Source organism: Drosophila tropicalis, unplaced genomic scaffold, assembly GCF_018151085.1.
Source record: "Drosophila tropicalis isolate 14030-0801.00 unplaced genomic scaffold, ASM1815108v1 contig_798, whole genome shotgun sequence".
Classification (NCBI taxonomy): Eukaryota; Metazoa; Arthropoda; class Insecta; order Diptera; family Drosophilidae; genus Drosophila; species Drosophila tropicalis.
In genome coordinates this window covers 38,839-53,790 of record NW_027173286.1, presented here as the reverse complement: position 1 = coordinate 53,790, position 14,952 = coordinate 38,839, and the positions used below count along the sequence as shown (strand labels likewise).

Below are 14,952 nucleotides of genomic sequence, written 5' to 3'. Positions count from 1 at the left end.
GGGGCCCCTTCAATGTACTATAATAGTATAGTTTTCCCATAGATTTTCCTACCAAAGCTATAGTCTGTGTCATTTTTCCCATAATTAAAAAAACTTAAATCAAATTGAAGATGAACGAATTATTAACGCCTTTTCGTTACAGAGCAATTCACTTGAAAAGCTTCTGACTGTTTGATGAGTGTTACGCCCTACGTAGAAACGCATTGTTGAAAGAAGATAAACGATCAAACTTGGTGTAAAACCTAAAAATGTGTAACTTTCATTTGCCTCGGAAATCATTGTTCAAGCATATATGTAGTATAGGGGGCCATTCAACTTGTATGCCCGGTGGGCCCTTAGGGTCCCAGTCCGGGCCTGGCCTTAAGTTAAGATTCTATAATCTAGCAACCATTGAAAATTTAGCAAAAAGTAATCTAGTAGGCATTGCCAATTTGACTTTCTCCAAATTGCCATAGTGGGAATTATTGCTTCCCATAAATTCATTCCTTAACTGGAGCTCGAAGTAGTCAGTTCAATAAAATAAATCCAAAAAAAAGAGAGAAAGAAAAGTGTAAAAAAGTAAAAAACAAAACAAGTTTAACTTAAAATGGATCAAAATACGACCTGGAGTCCTGAGTAACTGTGATTGGATTGCTTAATCCTGGCTGCTTTCGTGAGTATAAATCAAACATAAACATTACAAAATTCAACACTTTTATCTCTCTTCAATAGGACATTTTCCTTATTATTGCTAGTCCTGTTCAAGCAAATAAATATTTTCCTTACTAATAATTGATGCAAATAACGTAATTTAAGGTAATATAAACCAAAAATTGATATCGTCAGTGAAAAGTAATTGTGCCCACTTCTTACAGCTAAATTAAAGTAATCGCACTCTTCTGTCATCGACTGGTGCTGCATAATCTCCTTCCAAATGCATTTGTGAAGAGTCGAAAATGATCTATCTCAGAGTTGTCCTGCCGGTTTGGACGACTTGCTTCTGACCTTGGTGGCAGTGCTCCTCCAAGTACACTTTCAAGATGCTTTAACTGATATACAGATCGGATTGCTTAATCCTGGCTGCTTTCGTGAGTATAAATCAAACATAAACATTACAAAATTCAACAATTCTTTATTTCTCTTCAATAGGACATTTTCCTTATTATTGCTAGTCCTGTTCAAGCAAAGAAATATACATTTTCCTTACTAATAATTGATGCAAATAACGTAATTTAAGGTAATATAAACCAAAAATTGATATCGTCAGTGAAAAGTAATTGTGCCCACTTCTTACAGCTAAATTAAAGTAATCGCACTCTTCTGTCATCGACTGGTGCTGCATAATCTCCTTCCAAATGCATTTGTGAAGAGTCGAAAATGATCTATCTCAGAGTTGTCCTGCCGGTTTGGACGACTTGCTTCTGACCTTGGTGGCAGTGCTCCTCCAAGTACACTTTCAAGATGCTTTAATTGATATACAGATCGGATTGCTTAATCCTGGCTGCTTTCGTGAGTATAAATCGAACATAAACATTACAAAATTCAACAATTCTTTATCTCTCTTCAATAGGACATTTTCCTTATTATTGCTAGTCCTGTTCAAGCAAAGAAATATACATTTTCCTTACTAATAATTGATGCAAATAACGTAATTTAAGGTAATATAAACCAAAAATTGATATCGTCAGTGAAAAGTAATTGTGCCCACTTCTTACAGCTAAATTAAAGTAATCGCACTCTTCTGTCATCGACTGGTGCTGCATAATCTCCTTCCAAATGCATTTGTGAAGAGTCGAAAATGATCTATCTCAGAGTTGTCCTGCCGGTTTGGACGACTTGCTTCTGACCTTGGTGGCAGTGCTCCTCCAAGTACACTTTCAAGATGCTTTAATTGATATACAGATCGGATTGCTTAATCCTGGCTGCTTTCGTGAGTATAAATCGAACATAAACATTACAAAATTCAACAATTCTTTATCTCTCTTCAATAGGACATTTTCCTTATTATTGCTAGTCCTGTTTTCTAAATGTCTTTTTATTTTACTTTATTTCCCCTCGTCTATTTGTTCTTGAGTTCGGTAAATCGACGGCGCTCGTTCTGACGGAACTCTTGGCGTACAGTCCGCGATTGTCCCTTTAAGGAACGAACAACCAATTTTTCATCACAATAATGTAGCGGTTTATAGGTTCCTACATCGGGCTCCTGGTCCCAATCATCCTCACATTCAACGGTTTTTTGAGGCACACTCTCCGCCCCTTTTAAGGATTTCTTTACTTCTTCTTGCACGGCATTCACGAAGTTCAAAACATTGCTTGTACAATGGTTCTTGATATGATCCAGTATTTTCGCAGCAGGTGCGCTATGTGTTTCATTAAATGGACATACATATAATAATTTTTTTTTTTCTCTTTTAGTTCAAGCGTTCGGCAACAACTTAAATTAATCGCGGTCTTCTGTCATCAACTGGTGCTGCATGGTCTCCTCCCGAAAGCAGTCTAAAATGATCTATCGGGGAGTTGTCCTGCTGGTTTGAAAGACTCGCTTTATTTCTTGGTATCACTACTCCTCCAAGTACTCCTTCAAGATGCGGCAGATGTAATACAGATTTTGTTCCTCCTATTTATGTAATATATTACAAAAATATGAAAAACAGAGTACAAAACTCCACAAGAAATGTGCCTTTTCTTTTCGTCGACTGCCAATTTAAAATATTTTTCTTCATGCAATACTCGCCCCAAATCGATTTTCTTCAGGTGTGTCTTAATACCTTTTTCTTCCGAAATAGTACTAAAAAATAAAGTAAGTCGACTCGCCGACTTGGGTATACCATACACCAGGTGAAATAAATACCTAATGTCTATAAAATTGTTTTAACATGCCCTAATCCCATATGCCCATATGCTATCTCGCTCCCTATACAAACACACGAGCACTCTAGCGCCGCCACTAGCCAACGGCAATTTCTGCCCTTATGGATGGCGTAGTAAAATACGTTCATACGCATATTTTGCATGTTTCTAGTCCGATTTCAATGAAGTTTGGTAGTTTAGTAGAAGTATATATGATTAATTGGTCTGCAGAAGTTGGTTGCGATACTCAGAAAATTGCAGCTGGCAATCGATTTTTTCTAAATTCTGGAGGCGTAAGAGGGCGTGGCCGAAATTCCAATTAACTCTATACATTTGCATACTACACAAGTATACATACCAAATTTGGTGGCTCTAGCTCTTAAAGCCTCCGAGATCTGCGTGTTTATACAGACGGACGGACGGACAGACATGGCTAGATCGACTCGGCTGTTGATCCTGATCAAGAATATATATACTTTATGGGGTCGGAGAAGCTTCCTTCTGCTTGTTTCATACATTTTGGCGACTTTAATATACCAATTCACCATACATGTACAGTCAGTGTTTCTGCCTGAACAAAAATAGGTAGATTTTTTTTACCCCAGATTTGGATTCCTCTGTGCTAATTGCCATTGAAAGAGTTACTTTGCATTTTAAAATCAAAATTGGGCATTAAATGAGAAAAGCGCGTCACTTTTTTGTCAAGGACATTCTAAATTTGTACTTGTGCTTGAAATATATGACTGACTTGAAGTTTTTTCCATTTCCTTTATTAGAAGAATCAATCTCGAATGCTTGAAAATATATAAAGTAAATATTATGTACAGTGAATGTCACTGAAAATCGTACACCTATTGTGGATTTACATTTTGTTTCATAAATTTTAAATTAAATAACATTTTTGTACAAAATATGCTTTAAAACAGAGGTAGACAAAAATACTTTAATAATATAACAAGAACAGGATTGGCAATCCCATTTTTTCCTGAAATGTATCAATACTCCGAAAGGTACGAAAACATGCTGTCACCGAAAATCGTACAGCCGCCATTTTTGTTAAAAATAGGAAAATTAGGCGAAAAATTATAATATTTTATACTTTGTTCGAATGACTAAGGTTTTTTCGAGGATATAATTTGGTTTTAAATTCAAGTTCACATATTTTTTCGCTTGTTTTTGTGCTGATTTTCTGTCACTGCTTCAAAAGGGACTTTTTAAGGTCTTTTTTGTCAAAAGTGTTGCTATTCTCAAAAATTGGTATTTAAATTTGCCAAAGTTGATGAAGGATATTCATATTTGGTGATTATACCAAAGTTTCCATAACTTTTGAGCAAATTACACTGTCTGCAGTCAAGAATTCTATAAGCCAAGATTGGGGATTATCGTGTGTATTCATCAATAAAGCATTTAGGATCCCCAATTTTTCGACAGTAGCTAGTGGACTACTTTAAGACAGATTCAGAGAACCACTTCACTACATTGTGATACCAATAAAAATAAAATTCTTGTTTTTTGGTCTATCATATAGCCCCCAACCGTAATTGCTGCACACCTTTGTATGTTTACTTTTGTTGACACTTGAATAACTAAATGAGTTTTCGTGGTAGTTTTAATGATTATTATATTAATGTTTCATTGTTTTTAAAATAAAAATGCATATTATATTATATTATACATATATATATATATATTTTATTATACAACATCCGCAAAATATATTTTTATACTTGTATGCAAATTTAATTTGTTTCTGTTCCTTATTAGTTCTTTTTTTGGTTTTTTTCCTTTGTTTTATTAGTTACATAAATATGTCTTCCAGTGTCTTTCACATTAGTTCGTTTATTCATCATAAATAATACCAGTTTTATTTATAGTTTCTTTTTTTTTTAGTTTTATAAAATGTTCGCTTGAGTTAGGTTTCAGAGGAGGTCTGCTCGGAGAGCACACGCACACTAACACATAGGTTTCAATAAATATAATATTTTATATACTCTTTTTGTACATAAAACCAAAAAAAAAAAAAAGATATCAAGAGATACGAAAAACCAAACACAATATTCCAAAGAAAATTTAAATGTTTTTCCTTGTTCAGCTTTAGTGCGCAAGAGACAAAAAGATAGCTGCTGCAAAAGGGGGAAGGTTTCCGGGGCCCAAGAGAAGCATTTGTGATGCCATTTGCAACATAACAAAAATTTGTGCGACATGCTATATTAAATTATTGCTCTAGTTTTCAAATTATATCTGCAGCACACGCTTGACATCGACGGTGGGGAAGGCCGCGAATTGTCCACGAGCCGCCCGATGCGGTTTTCTATGCAAATATTCAGATAGGATGTCGGAAGCCAGTTGAGAAGCCTTCGAACTGATCACCGCTTTGGGCGGCACTGGTTGATGACGACGCTGAAGGGCTATGGCATCGATATTGCCGGATTGGATGCCATTGGCCTGCACTTGTAGGAGGGATAACACCCAGGCATGCTTCATTTTGGTTAGTTCCGATTCCAAAGCATTTATCTTTTGATCCTGAGGCTGTGGTACATGCAGGGGCTCGAATTGTTGAAGTTTAGCACGCATATCTTGGGCTTGTAGGCGCAATCTCTCGTGACGCTCCTGATTGAAGGCGCACTTAAGGAGCTGGACTTCTTCAGCCACCAGGGGGGCGGTTCCAGCTGGTGCAGAGTAACTGACATTGGCACTGCCACCACCACCCACTCCAGTGGAGTGAGCGGCAGCTGTTGATAGATTATGCGAAGAATGCGAATCTGATGATTGATTTTTCCCTGAACTTGTATTCAATTTCAATTTATCCCTCAAATCGATTTTCTCACTCTCCAAAGCATCGATATCACTTTGAAGATGATCCATTGTCTCCTCAAATTCTTTTTCTTTCAACTGCAATTGCTGGCGCGTCTCCTCATATTGCAATTTCCATTTATCGACAGCATGTTCATATTCACCCTGCAGGACACTCAGTTTCTTTTCGGCCAAATCTTTGCGTATTTGCATTTCACTCAGTTCATTCTGCTTCATCTTGGCAGCCAATTTAAGTTGCTTAATATCCGCTTCACGATTCTCCAATGTGGCAGCCAAAATGTTCTTTTGTTCCAATTGCTTTTTAATGAGCTGGGCCCTCTGATTGATGGGTGTACTTAATGAATTTGGACGCTGTTGCTGTCCACCGGGTACCTGTTGCTGTTGCTGCTGCTGCAGAGCATTTGCAGCCGATATAATCTCATATTCTTTGTCCAGCAAATGTTGGGCTATATGCTGTAGGTCCGAATTCGCCTGGGCGAGGAGTGTTTTGAAATTGTGTGTAGGACCCCGATCGTCCTGCTCATAGATACGTTCACAAGCAGCTGATAATAGAGACCAATATTTATCCTGAGGTATAGTGTGCTCGGCTGCATTGTCACTCTCAATGTTGGAGACAATCGCAGCCAGAGATTGTTTCGACGCCTGATGCATTGTCGACATTATGCGACTGATATTTTGGGCCAAAACTCGAATAGCATCGACCTTGTGCTGGGAGAGACCCACCTTAATCACATGCTGATCTGTGGGTAGGCGACGTTTGATTAATTTCACCTGCTGTTTAATGCTCTCCATATGCTCGTTGAGGAACTGAATCAGCAGCATAGAGTCACTTGTGCTGCCAGCCTCTTGGATAATGACCTTTGCAATGGCCGTGTCATTCAATATGGATTCACATGCCGCACTCAAAGAGGCTACACAATCTCTTATCATTTGTGTCTCATTCAATAGCTGCTCACCAGCCAAAAGAACCGAATTCATGGCATTAAAGAAGGCCACACATTTCTCAATATTATCGGTTGTGCTATTCTCATCCAATTGATTGGATTTCAGCAATTCAATAATGCCATCAACAATCTTCTCTTGGGCAATCATTTCGGGTAGCGAGCTACCTGCACGCAATAGTGTATCTGGCTGGCAGCTATTCAAACCATATAGAATTTGATGCAGAGCACACTGCAAATTGTGTATATAGTGCATGAGGCGACATTTGAATGCATATTGCTGGACGGTATGTCCCTGGGTGACAGCCTCCCGTGTGACAGCCTCAACGGCCGGGAAACGTTCTCGGGTCTGGGAGACAACAATGCCGCATTTGAAAACGATGCGCGATATTAGGAGTATAACTAATATAGAATCATGATCACCGCCACGATTCATAAATGATTCAGGCATAAAGGCTGTTAGCATTTGAACATGTTCATTGGCCTGACTTAGCTCAATTTGACGCAATTGCACATCGATGGCTCTGGTATAGGCCTTCGATTCGGCAAACATTTGCTTATAATCAATTGTTTCGCTAGCCAGTTTGAGGCTCGGATCTTGGAGAGATTTTTGCTCATTGGTTGAGCTACGCTCACGCAATTCCAGCAATTGTTCATTCAACTTTTGCACCAGTTCACGGAATTTGGTTATTGTTTGATCGCGATCATATATGGTCTCAATGGCTGCATCACGATCACGCAATACATCCTTCTTGGCCGCATTCGCCATTTCAAGCTCTTCGCGTAAATCCAATTCCAATTCATGATTACTCTCCACCAGTTGTTCGTGCACCTCTTCCAAAGCCTCCAATTGAGAGATTTCCTCTTCCAGCAATTTAACCTTATCCTCCAATTCCATTTTCTGTTCAGCCAATTGTTCGACCATCTCTTCGGCTCCAAGTGCGGCATCAACTTGTTCCTTTGAATGGGGAATTGAATCGAGTTTAAAATTTTAATAATCAAAAATATAAGAAATGTTTCAGTTCTTGGATGTATGTAAATTAAGTGTGGGGGGTTTCAAAAGGGAAATGTTGAAAATTTTTGGTCTTGGCATTTACCTCCTTTTTTTTTTTTTTTTAGGCCAGCAAAAAGAAATGAAATAAAAAATTTGAATTTTTTTTAGACTTTCAAAGCGAATTTTAGAGAAATGTTTTTTGTACACAAATTTGGTGAGGAACATTGCAGGAAAAAGGGAAAAGCGATAGTAAAGCGCACAGCCAAGTTAACTAAAATGTAAGCCCATATATGTATAAAATGTGAGGTGGGAAAAGCTGAGATTGGTGGCAGCTACATGCAAAAAGTGAATTGTGACGATTCTAAAACGATAAAGGCAAGAAAGGAAAGGAAGAGTTCATCCTTATGCGCACTCTTACCTGCAAGTCGGCGACTGTGGCCTCCAGTTCATCGATTTTAGTGCTCAATTTCTCTTTGGTACGCTCCAATTCGGCTACTTCGGAACGCTTCATATCCAATTCTTTGCTCAACTTTTGTATGTCATGTTTATCATGGGCGGAAAGATCTCGCAGACGTACCAAAGTCTCCTTCAGACGAATATTCTGCTGTTCCAATTGCTTGAATTCATAGGTGGACATGCCTGCGGATCCCTCGGTGGCAATGTTGCCAATAGATGTCTCCGCCTTATTTTGCATCTCCGAACGCAAGAGATCCAGATCTACTTGCAGTTCTTCGTTGCGTTCCTTTAGGGATTCTAGCTCCAATTGCAAGGTATCCGCTTTTTCTTCAGCCATTTCCTTATCCAGAGTGATCATCTCCACGTTGTCGGAAAGTTCAGCCATTTCCTGGGCATGACGCTCTCTAGCCTCGATGGCATCTTTCGTCTCTTGTTTGGCACGTTGCAAGTCCTTCTGAAGTGAGGCTTGAGCCGCCATTATCTTTGTACGGAACTCTTGCAATTGCTCGAATTGTATTTTCATTTTGTCCAATTCGCGCAAACGTTCCTTGTCCTCTTGGCGGCGTTGTTTCAATGTTTCCAGTTTTTCGGTGAGATCAGCCAGCTGAGTTTGCAACTCGGCGCTAGTTTTTTGGGCCTCCAAAAGGGCGGCTTTGTCCTCGCCGGATTGAGCTGGGTTGCTAAACGAGGGCGAACGCATCGGTTGCGATGGTGTAAACTGGGGCTTAAGTATCTCAAGGAATCCAGTCTCCACAAAGGAAGCACGCTTTGAAGAGGTGTGAGAACCACCGTTTCCTCCATTTCCACCAGCTGCTGCTGCACCCTCTGCCAAAGACGATGACGATGAAGTCTCCTTGTCCTTACTATTCTGGGGAACTAAGGATTTGCGGGTCGCAATGCTGGTGCTGGAGCCGGTTCTCTCGTTTAATGATGTGGTCAATTGTGTCCTAGAGCCTAATAATGATTGGCGACTGGATGAAAGTGAAGTGCGTGATCCGCTCAGCCGTGCCTTAGTGGGTTGGGCCATGGGCGTGGGTGTAGCAAGAGTTCCACTAACATCTTCGCTGGATGATTTACCACCAGCTGATCCTGGAGCTGGTACCAATACACGTAGCTGGGTTGGTCTCACAAACATTCCGCAATTGTCTTCACATTGGAAATATTGCTGACCCTTAATGGATCCGCTATTCTTGCCCTTCGGTTCATCGAGGACCACGCCTACCCACTTGCCAACGGCAAAGCTTGTCATGCCCACATAAGCGACCGTGCCGAACAGATCCTTACCGGTCAGTTCGACTCGGGCGCCCACTTTAATGTTCTTCTCCGACATTGCCCCGGTTTTCTTCTGGCGAATATGATGGCAATGAGATGGATGGGAATGGAAATTTGATATTAGCGGCTTACCAATATAAATAATTCACGGCTCTTTGTTCACCTTTTCGTCTAAGCTAGCGGCTTGAAAGTTAGAAAATATGTTGACATCATTAGTCACCTACACATAGAGACACCCAGAGAGAGAGAGACACACGAATCAAGCTGAAGAGCTCAGCGGGACTTGACATCATCAGCATTGACCCACTAATATCCCCTCTTACCAATTGGTAGATCTGGACCCGCAAAATTCATAGATACATACCATTTAAAGGCTGCTAAGGCAGCTAAATATTCCAAATTAATAAAAATAATTTCTTTTTTTCCTTGTAAAAATGTTTAAGTATGACCGTTAACGGTTTATTGCAAATTTAAGGTGCCCAGCAGTGCGGGCCAGTGTTGTGAATTTAAAAAGCTAGATTTAGCTATGTTTTTTGCACCACTTTTAAATATACCTACCTATTTGTTAAATACTTATTAATTTATTTATAAAAACACGTTAAATTACATATAAATTTTATATATATTATTAATTTTATAATATATAAGTTTTATTATGCTAAATTAATAAATTTGTTTTTATGGCTAATTTTTGATTTGCACTGGTTTGCTTTTGCGAGTTATCAGCTGTTTTTACGGCTTAATTTGCGTACTTTGGTCACACTTCTCAAAAAACATCAATCGTTTTCAAAATAAAACAACAAAAATGGATGAGGAGGAGCACCTGCATCGTTATGGAACACCGTTGGATCCTTTGGAGAAAGGTAAAATACTCCATATTGACCAATTTCAAAAATAATATGTCTCCAAATATTCTCTCGCAGATGAAGTACCCGCCAAGAAACCGTTGGGCATAGAAGATCAAGTGGTTAAGGATGAAAATGGTAAACGAAGATTCCATGGAGCCTTTACTGGCGGCTTTAGTGCTGGCTTCTGGAATACTGTCGGCTCACTGGAGGGATGGACACCACAGAATTTCAAGAGCTCTCGCGCTGAGAAGGCCACACCAAGAGCTCAACAGAGGCCAGAGGATTTCATGGACAATGAGGATTTGGGTGAATTTGGTATTGCACCGCAAGGAATACGCACACGGGATGAGTTCGCCAAGGAAAGCGAGCTAGAGCAGCGGACAGGTCAAAGGAAGCGAAAACTAATGCAGGCACCAGCGTCGGGGCCAATTCCTGGACTACCTGTGCTAGAGCAGCTCTTAAAGCCGGTCAAAGATAAAGTGGCAGTGCGAATACTCAAGAGCATGGGCTGGAAGCCAGGACAGGGTGTGGGACCACGACAAACCAAGAAAGAGAAGCAACAGGCTAAAACGAGGAACAAGAGGGAGCAGTATCTTCTTGAGCATTATGGAGCAGAGCCAAAGGAAGATCAACAACAAGACGAGGCCGTTGTTGATGACGACGATGAGGATGACGATGAAGAGGATATAACATTTGCTCCTGATGATTATGAACCAGTATTTTATACACCTAAAGAAAATCGATTTGGCATGAGTTATTCTGGCTTGAATCGTGATCCCATCTTGTCCAAATCTTCATCCGCATCTGGAGCGAATGCCATGGAGCAGTTTAATCTCTTTGGTGATTTAGAAACTAAATCGCATCCCAAAAAAAGTAACTATTAGAGGCCAAGCATTCGGTGTTGGCGCATTCGAGGAAGAGGACGAGGATATCTATGCCCGCGATGATATGACACGCTACGATTTTACCTTGGAAAATAAGAAGCCCAAACAAAAAAAGTTCAACATGTCCAGCAAAGACATGTTATTGAAGGATTCAGTGAAGACAAGTCTGGAGCATCTTCGCAGAAGCCGTTTGCAATTGATCTGCCAAAAGATTTTAGTCCTAGAAATTGGCTACAGCGTCGAAGTCGCTTTGAACCCTTGGCTAAAGAGAAGATCAGACAATTGGAGGCGGATAATGAGTATAAAAAGGCAGGTCTTGGCAGGCACGATTTGAATCCCAGCCAAAGAGCAAAACTATTAGGTGAAGCCGCCATATCAGCAGAGGAACCCACCAAGAAAAATCCCTTCAAGGATAAGGTAAAATCATTGCTAGAAAGAATCACATCCAAGGGTAATAGTTTTACCACGGGTGGCATAATCACAGAAACAGGGGAGGAACAGTCTCAAAAGCCAAAAGCGATCGATGATCTCACCAAAGAGGTGAAAGAATCAAATGCTGCCATTTTAGAGAATGCTTCTCTAAAAACCAAGGATTTGGGTAAGATAGCCAGAATATTAATGTCACAGTTTTTTGGGTTATTCATTCTTTAACTCTATTTTAGCTCCCTCGGCACCCAAAGCCGGATTTAAGCCATTTCTCGCCGATGAGGCCAAACAGCAGCGTTACGAAAAATTTCTGGAATCCAATCTCAAAGATGACGCAAAGATTACAGAGTTTTTATCAAACTTGCAACCTGTGACACTTTCTTTATGGGATCGAGAAATGGAAAAAAAAGAATTCATACAAGCAGCAAAAATCTATCGACCTCTGGCGGGCCTTATGTACGATAGATTCGTTTCAGAGGCCTCGGTTCAAGCAGATAAGGCGGAGAATGCTAAGGACGCCAATCCTGAAGAAGCTAAAAAGATTATTATGGAACGAACGAAAACCATGTGGAAACCGTCTTCACTTCTTTGCAAGCGTTACAATATAGCCGAACCTTTTGGTGGAGCAATGCTGGAGCCTGAAAAGGAATTGAAAGCGAAGCCAAAAATGTCGATATTTGATTATCTTGAGACTTCCATAAATACCAAAGCGAATTTTCAAACGCCAACTATAATACCCAAGCATATAGAGAAACCGAAAGAAGTTACAACACCTCCCGCTGCTCCAGTGCCATTAGCTCCTCCCGTTTTGGAAGCGTCGAAATCTTCGCAATCTATTGATCCTCCTCCCTCGTCCAGTAAAGTCACTTTTGTGCCGAAAACTCCCTTAGAGAAAGCTGTAGATGAATCGCGGGATCGTCCAATCTCGGAAAAAGTCGATCTTTTCAAGAGCATCTTCGACGATAGCGACGAGGAGCAAGAACAAGTGGTGGAAAATGCTGTGGAGGATTCACCCGAAGATAAACTATCCGCCATGCAAGCAGCCTTAGGGCTGCCAAGTAGCTCCACATCCTCGGCAGCTGCTGTAAATATTCTTAGAAATAATTCACCACCTCGTGGCATATTTGCAGCCCTATTTAAGCCTCCTGCTGAGGATCAGCCGTCCAAGGATACTCCGCCTCCGAAATTCGCCCCCATCGAAGGTAATAAACTGAAAATATCTTACAAGTCCCGCGAAGAACGATTACGAAACGACAAAGAACTAGCCATGGATGATGTCCCAAAGGAAGATCTCTATGGGCCCAAGTTACCAACCATTCAGCAAAAGATCCAGCTGGTGGATACTGAAGAGGCATCTACCGATGCTAAACTCCAAGAGCTTCTACTGCAGCATGGTTCAAGGAAACGCAAGCCTGATCAATGGGTCGAAAAGACTCTCGATTCCAGCGATGATAGTGAGAATGACAGCGACGACACTGATGCATCCAGCGACAGCAGTTCGGATAGGATTAAGAAGTCCAAATCCAGTAAAGCTAAAAAATCCCACAAGAGTGAAAAATTAAAGAGGTCCAAAAAATCGAAACAGAAATCTAAAAAAAAATCGAAGAAAAGTGACAAGACAAAGCACAAGTCCAAGAAAAAGAAGAGCAAACACTAGGATAACGAATTTTTGTTATATTTTAAAATTAATTTAAGAAATTATACATATAAAACTAGGTGTAATTAAAAATATCAAAGAAGCTAACATCGGCTATGCCGAAGTTTATATACCCTTGCAGTCCTTGGTAATAATAATTTTACATGTTCAAAATTTGTTTTCTGCAACTGAATTCATCAATATACGACTCTCTATTTTACGATTTGTTCTTCTTCTTCCCTCATTCCAAAGCAAAGCAACGCACGCATACACATACAGTTTATGTAGCGTTGCGTCTGTGTGTGTATCCATGTACTCTGTTGATGACGAAAGACGTAGTAGACAGCAAGCAGCGCTGCCGGCAGAGCTGGGAGCAGAGCCAATTATTATATTGACTGTGTTATATTTATCCGATCACATTCAAATTTTGGGATCTGGGGTTTTATATCCATTATTATCACATATGTAAATAACTCGATTTTTATGAAAATTTTTCTTCTAGTTCTTCTAGAGCTATATGATATAGTGGTCCGATCCTGATGGTTTTCATACTTTATTTTTGCCGGGTAATAAAAACCCCCGAAAAAAAATTCAGCCCGATAGCTCTTAAGACGGCTGAGTAAAACGCATACGCACAGACGGACGGACAGACGGACATGGCTATATCAACTCAGCTTCTCATGCTGATCAAGAATATATATACTTTATGGGGTCGGAAACGTCTCCTTCTGTGCGTTACAAACATCTGACCAATTTTATAATACACTCTGCAAGGGTATAAAAACTAATAATATACCTACTTAAATATATAAAATAAAATACTTACCATTTAGGAATTTTCAGGAAAAAAGAATACAAAATATTTGAATTTTTTTCGTACTAGAAATCGACACTTTAAATATCCGAGTTTTTTGTCCTTTTTTGCCTTTGATGTTGAAAGCAACAAATTAAAATTTCAGATGATGCGGTTGAAAAGTTTTCTTTTTTGAAAACTCATTCTGAGTAAAGTTCAACCTGCCAAAACAGCTGCAAAATCAAAAATTTGAAAGAATTTTTAAATCGAACACAAATCAGATCTCTTTAAATTACAAACACGAGCGTTTACAGTGTACGTGAGGCGGCAGCGCTGCGGCAGAACTAGGCCCTAGTCCGTGGAATGGGCCGTGCCGACCACTGCTTTAAAACCTTAAGTAACCAAAGTTTTTAAAGATTTTCGTTATTTTCTTTGTATTGTCTGATGGCATAATGTTATAAGTATAGGAGGAATCGTAAATATTAAGAAATTATGTGAAAAAATAGAAATAATGCAACAACACAGATGAAAAATTCCTTAATACCTTCTTAATTATATGTAGTCGCCGCTCTTAACAAAATGGTTATAACTAAAATAAACGTTAACAAAGCGGACATAAATTTAAACAATAATGGATACAAAGGAGATGAACATCATAGTGATCGGTAGTCAGAATGAGCTTAACTTTTAGCCCATACAAATTAAACTAGTGAAAAATAAAGTAAAGTAAAGTACAGAAGATAAGACTGGAATTGATATCGGTAAAGGCTTTACGGGGCGAATTCTATCACTCTATACCTCATTAGCATATCTATTCATGATCCAGAAAGTCTATCAAAGTCGACTTAACGCTTGCTGTTAGATAATATTTACATATATAAATATGTATGTAATTCCCCAAACAATTTCGTAATCTCGATTATAACCAAAATCCGTTTTAGATTAAGCGTCTTAATTGTTGATTAAATATTTGGCAAGCATTTCATACATACACAGCCCGCCCAACAATTAAACCATTTTTGGTGATAAGCAAATTTCGTTTATTCCTTGGCTGAGGCT

At 39.5% G+C, this 14,952-nt stretch overlaps 2 protein-coding genes and 1 long non-coding RNA gene across 4 annotated transcripts; 2 read left to right on the top strand and 1 right to left on the bottom strand.

The window, feature by feature from the left end:
• The first annotated feature begins 1,190 nt into the window (after positions 1 to 1,190).
• Positions 1,191 to 2,654, top strand: LOC137579818 (uncharacterized). Its single transcript, XR_011032896.1, has 6 exons — positions 1,191 to 1,216; positions 1,276 to 1,488; positions 1,550 to 1,637; positions 1,697 to 1,909; positions 1,971 to 2,334; positions 2,395 to 2,654. It is a non-coding gene; the product is annotated as an uncharacterized lncRNA (long non-coding RNA).
• A 1,994-nt stretch (positions 2,655 to 4,648) lies between these two features.
• DCTN1-p150 (dynactin subunit 1) lies at positions 4,649 to 9,785 on the bottom strand. Of its 2 annotated transcripts, none has more exons than XM_068293624.1 (4): positions 9,671 to 9,785; positions 9,439 to 9,489; positions 7,997 to 9,379; positions 4,649 to 7,542 (listed from the first exon to the last, which is right to left on the bottom strand). In XM_068293624.1, the coding sequence occupies exons 3-4, from the start codon at positions 9,362 to 9,364 to the stop codon at positions 5,065 to 5,067; spliced, it is 3,846 nt and encodes a 1,281-aa protein (XP_068149725.1). In that variant the 5' UTR covers positions 9,365 to 9,379; positions 9,439 to 9,489; positions 9,671 to 9,785; the 3' UTR covers positions 4,649 to 5,064. The 2 variants fall into 2 exon arrangements, with proteins under 2 accessions (XP_068149725.1, XP_068149726.1); XM_068293625.1 differs by having other exon boundaries at positions 7,997 to 9,376.
• A 287-nt stretch (positions 9,786 to 10,072) lies between these two features.
• On the top strand, positions 10,073 to 13,323 carry LOC137579815 (G patch domain-containing protein 1 homolog). The gene is given in 5 exon segments (XM_068293622.1): positions 10,073 to 10,169; positions 10,230 to 11,017; positions 11,019 to 11,151; positions 11,154 to 11,636; positions 11,701 to 13,323. Coding segments are annotated over 5 exon segments (2,883 nt in total). The 5' UTR covers positions 10,073 to 10,111; the 3' UTR covers positions 13,122 to 13,323.
• Positions 13,324 to 14,952: the final 1,629 nt, after the last annotated feature.

Excerpts from the sequence above, each read along its gene's own strand:
- DCTN1-p150 (XM_068293624.1), bottom strand. The coding sequence starts at position 9,364 with ATGTCGGAGAAGAACATTAAAGTGGGCGCCCGAGTCGAACTGACCGGT. Across the intron at positions 7,543-7,996 it reads CCACAGTCGCCGACTTGCAG|GAACAAGTTGATGCCGCACT; the intron begins GTAAGAGTGCGC and ends CCCCATTCAAAG.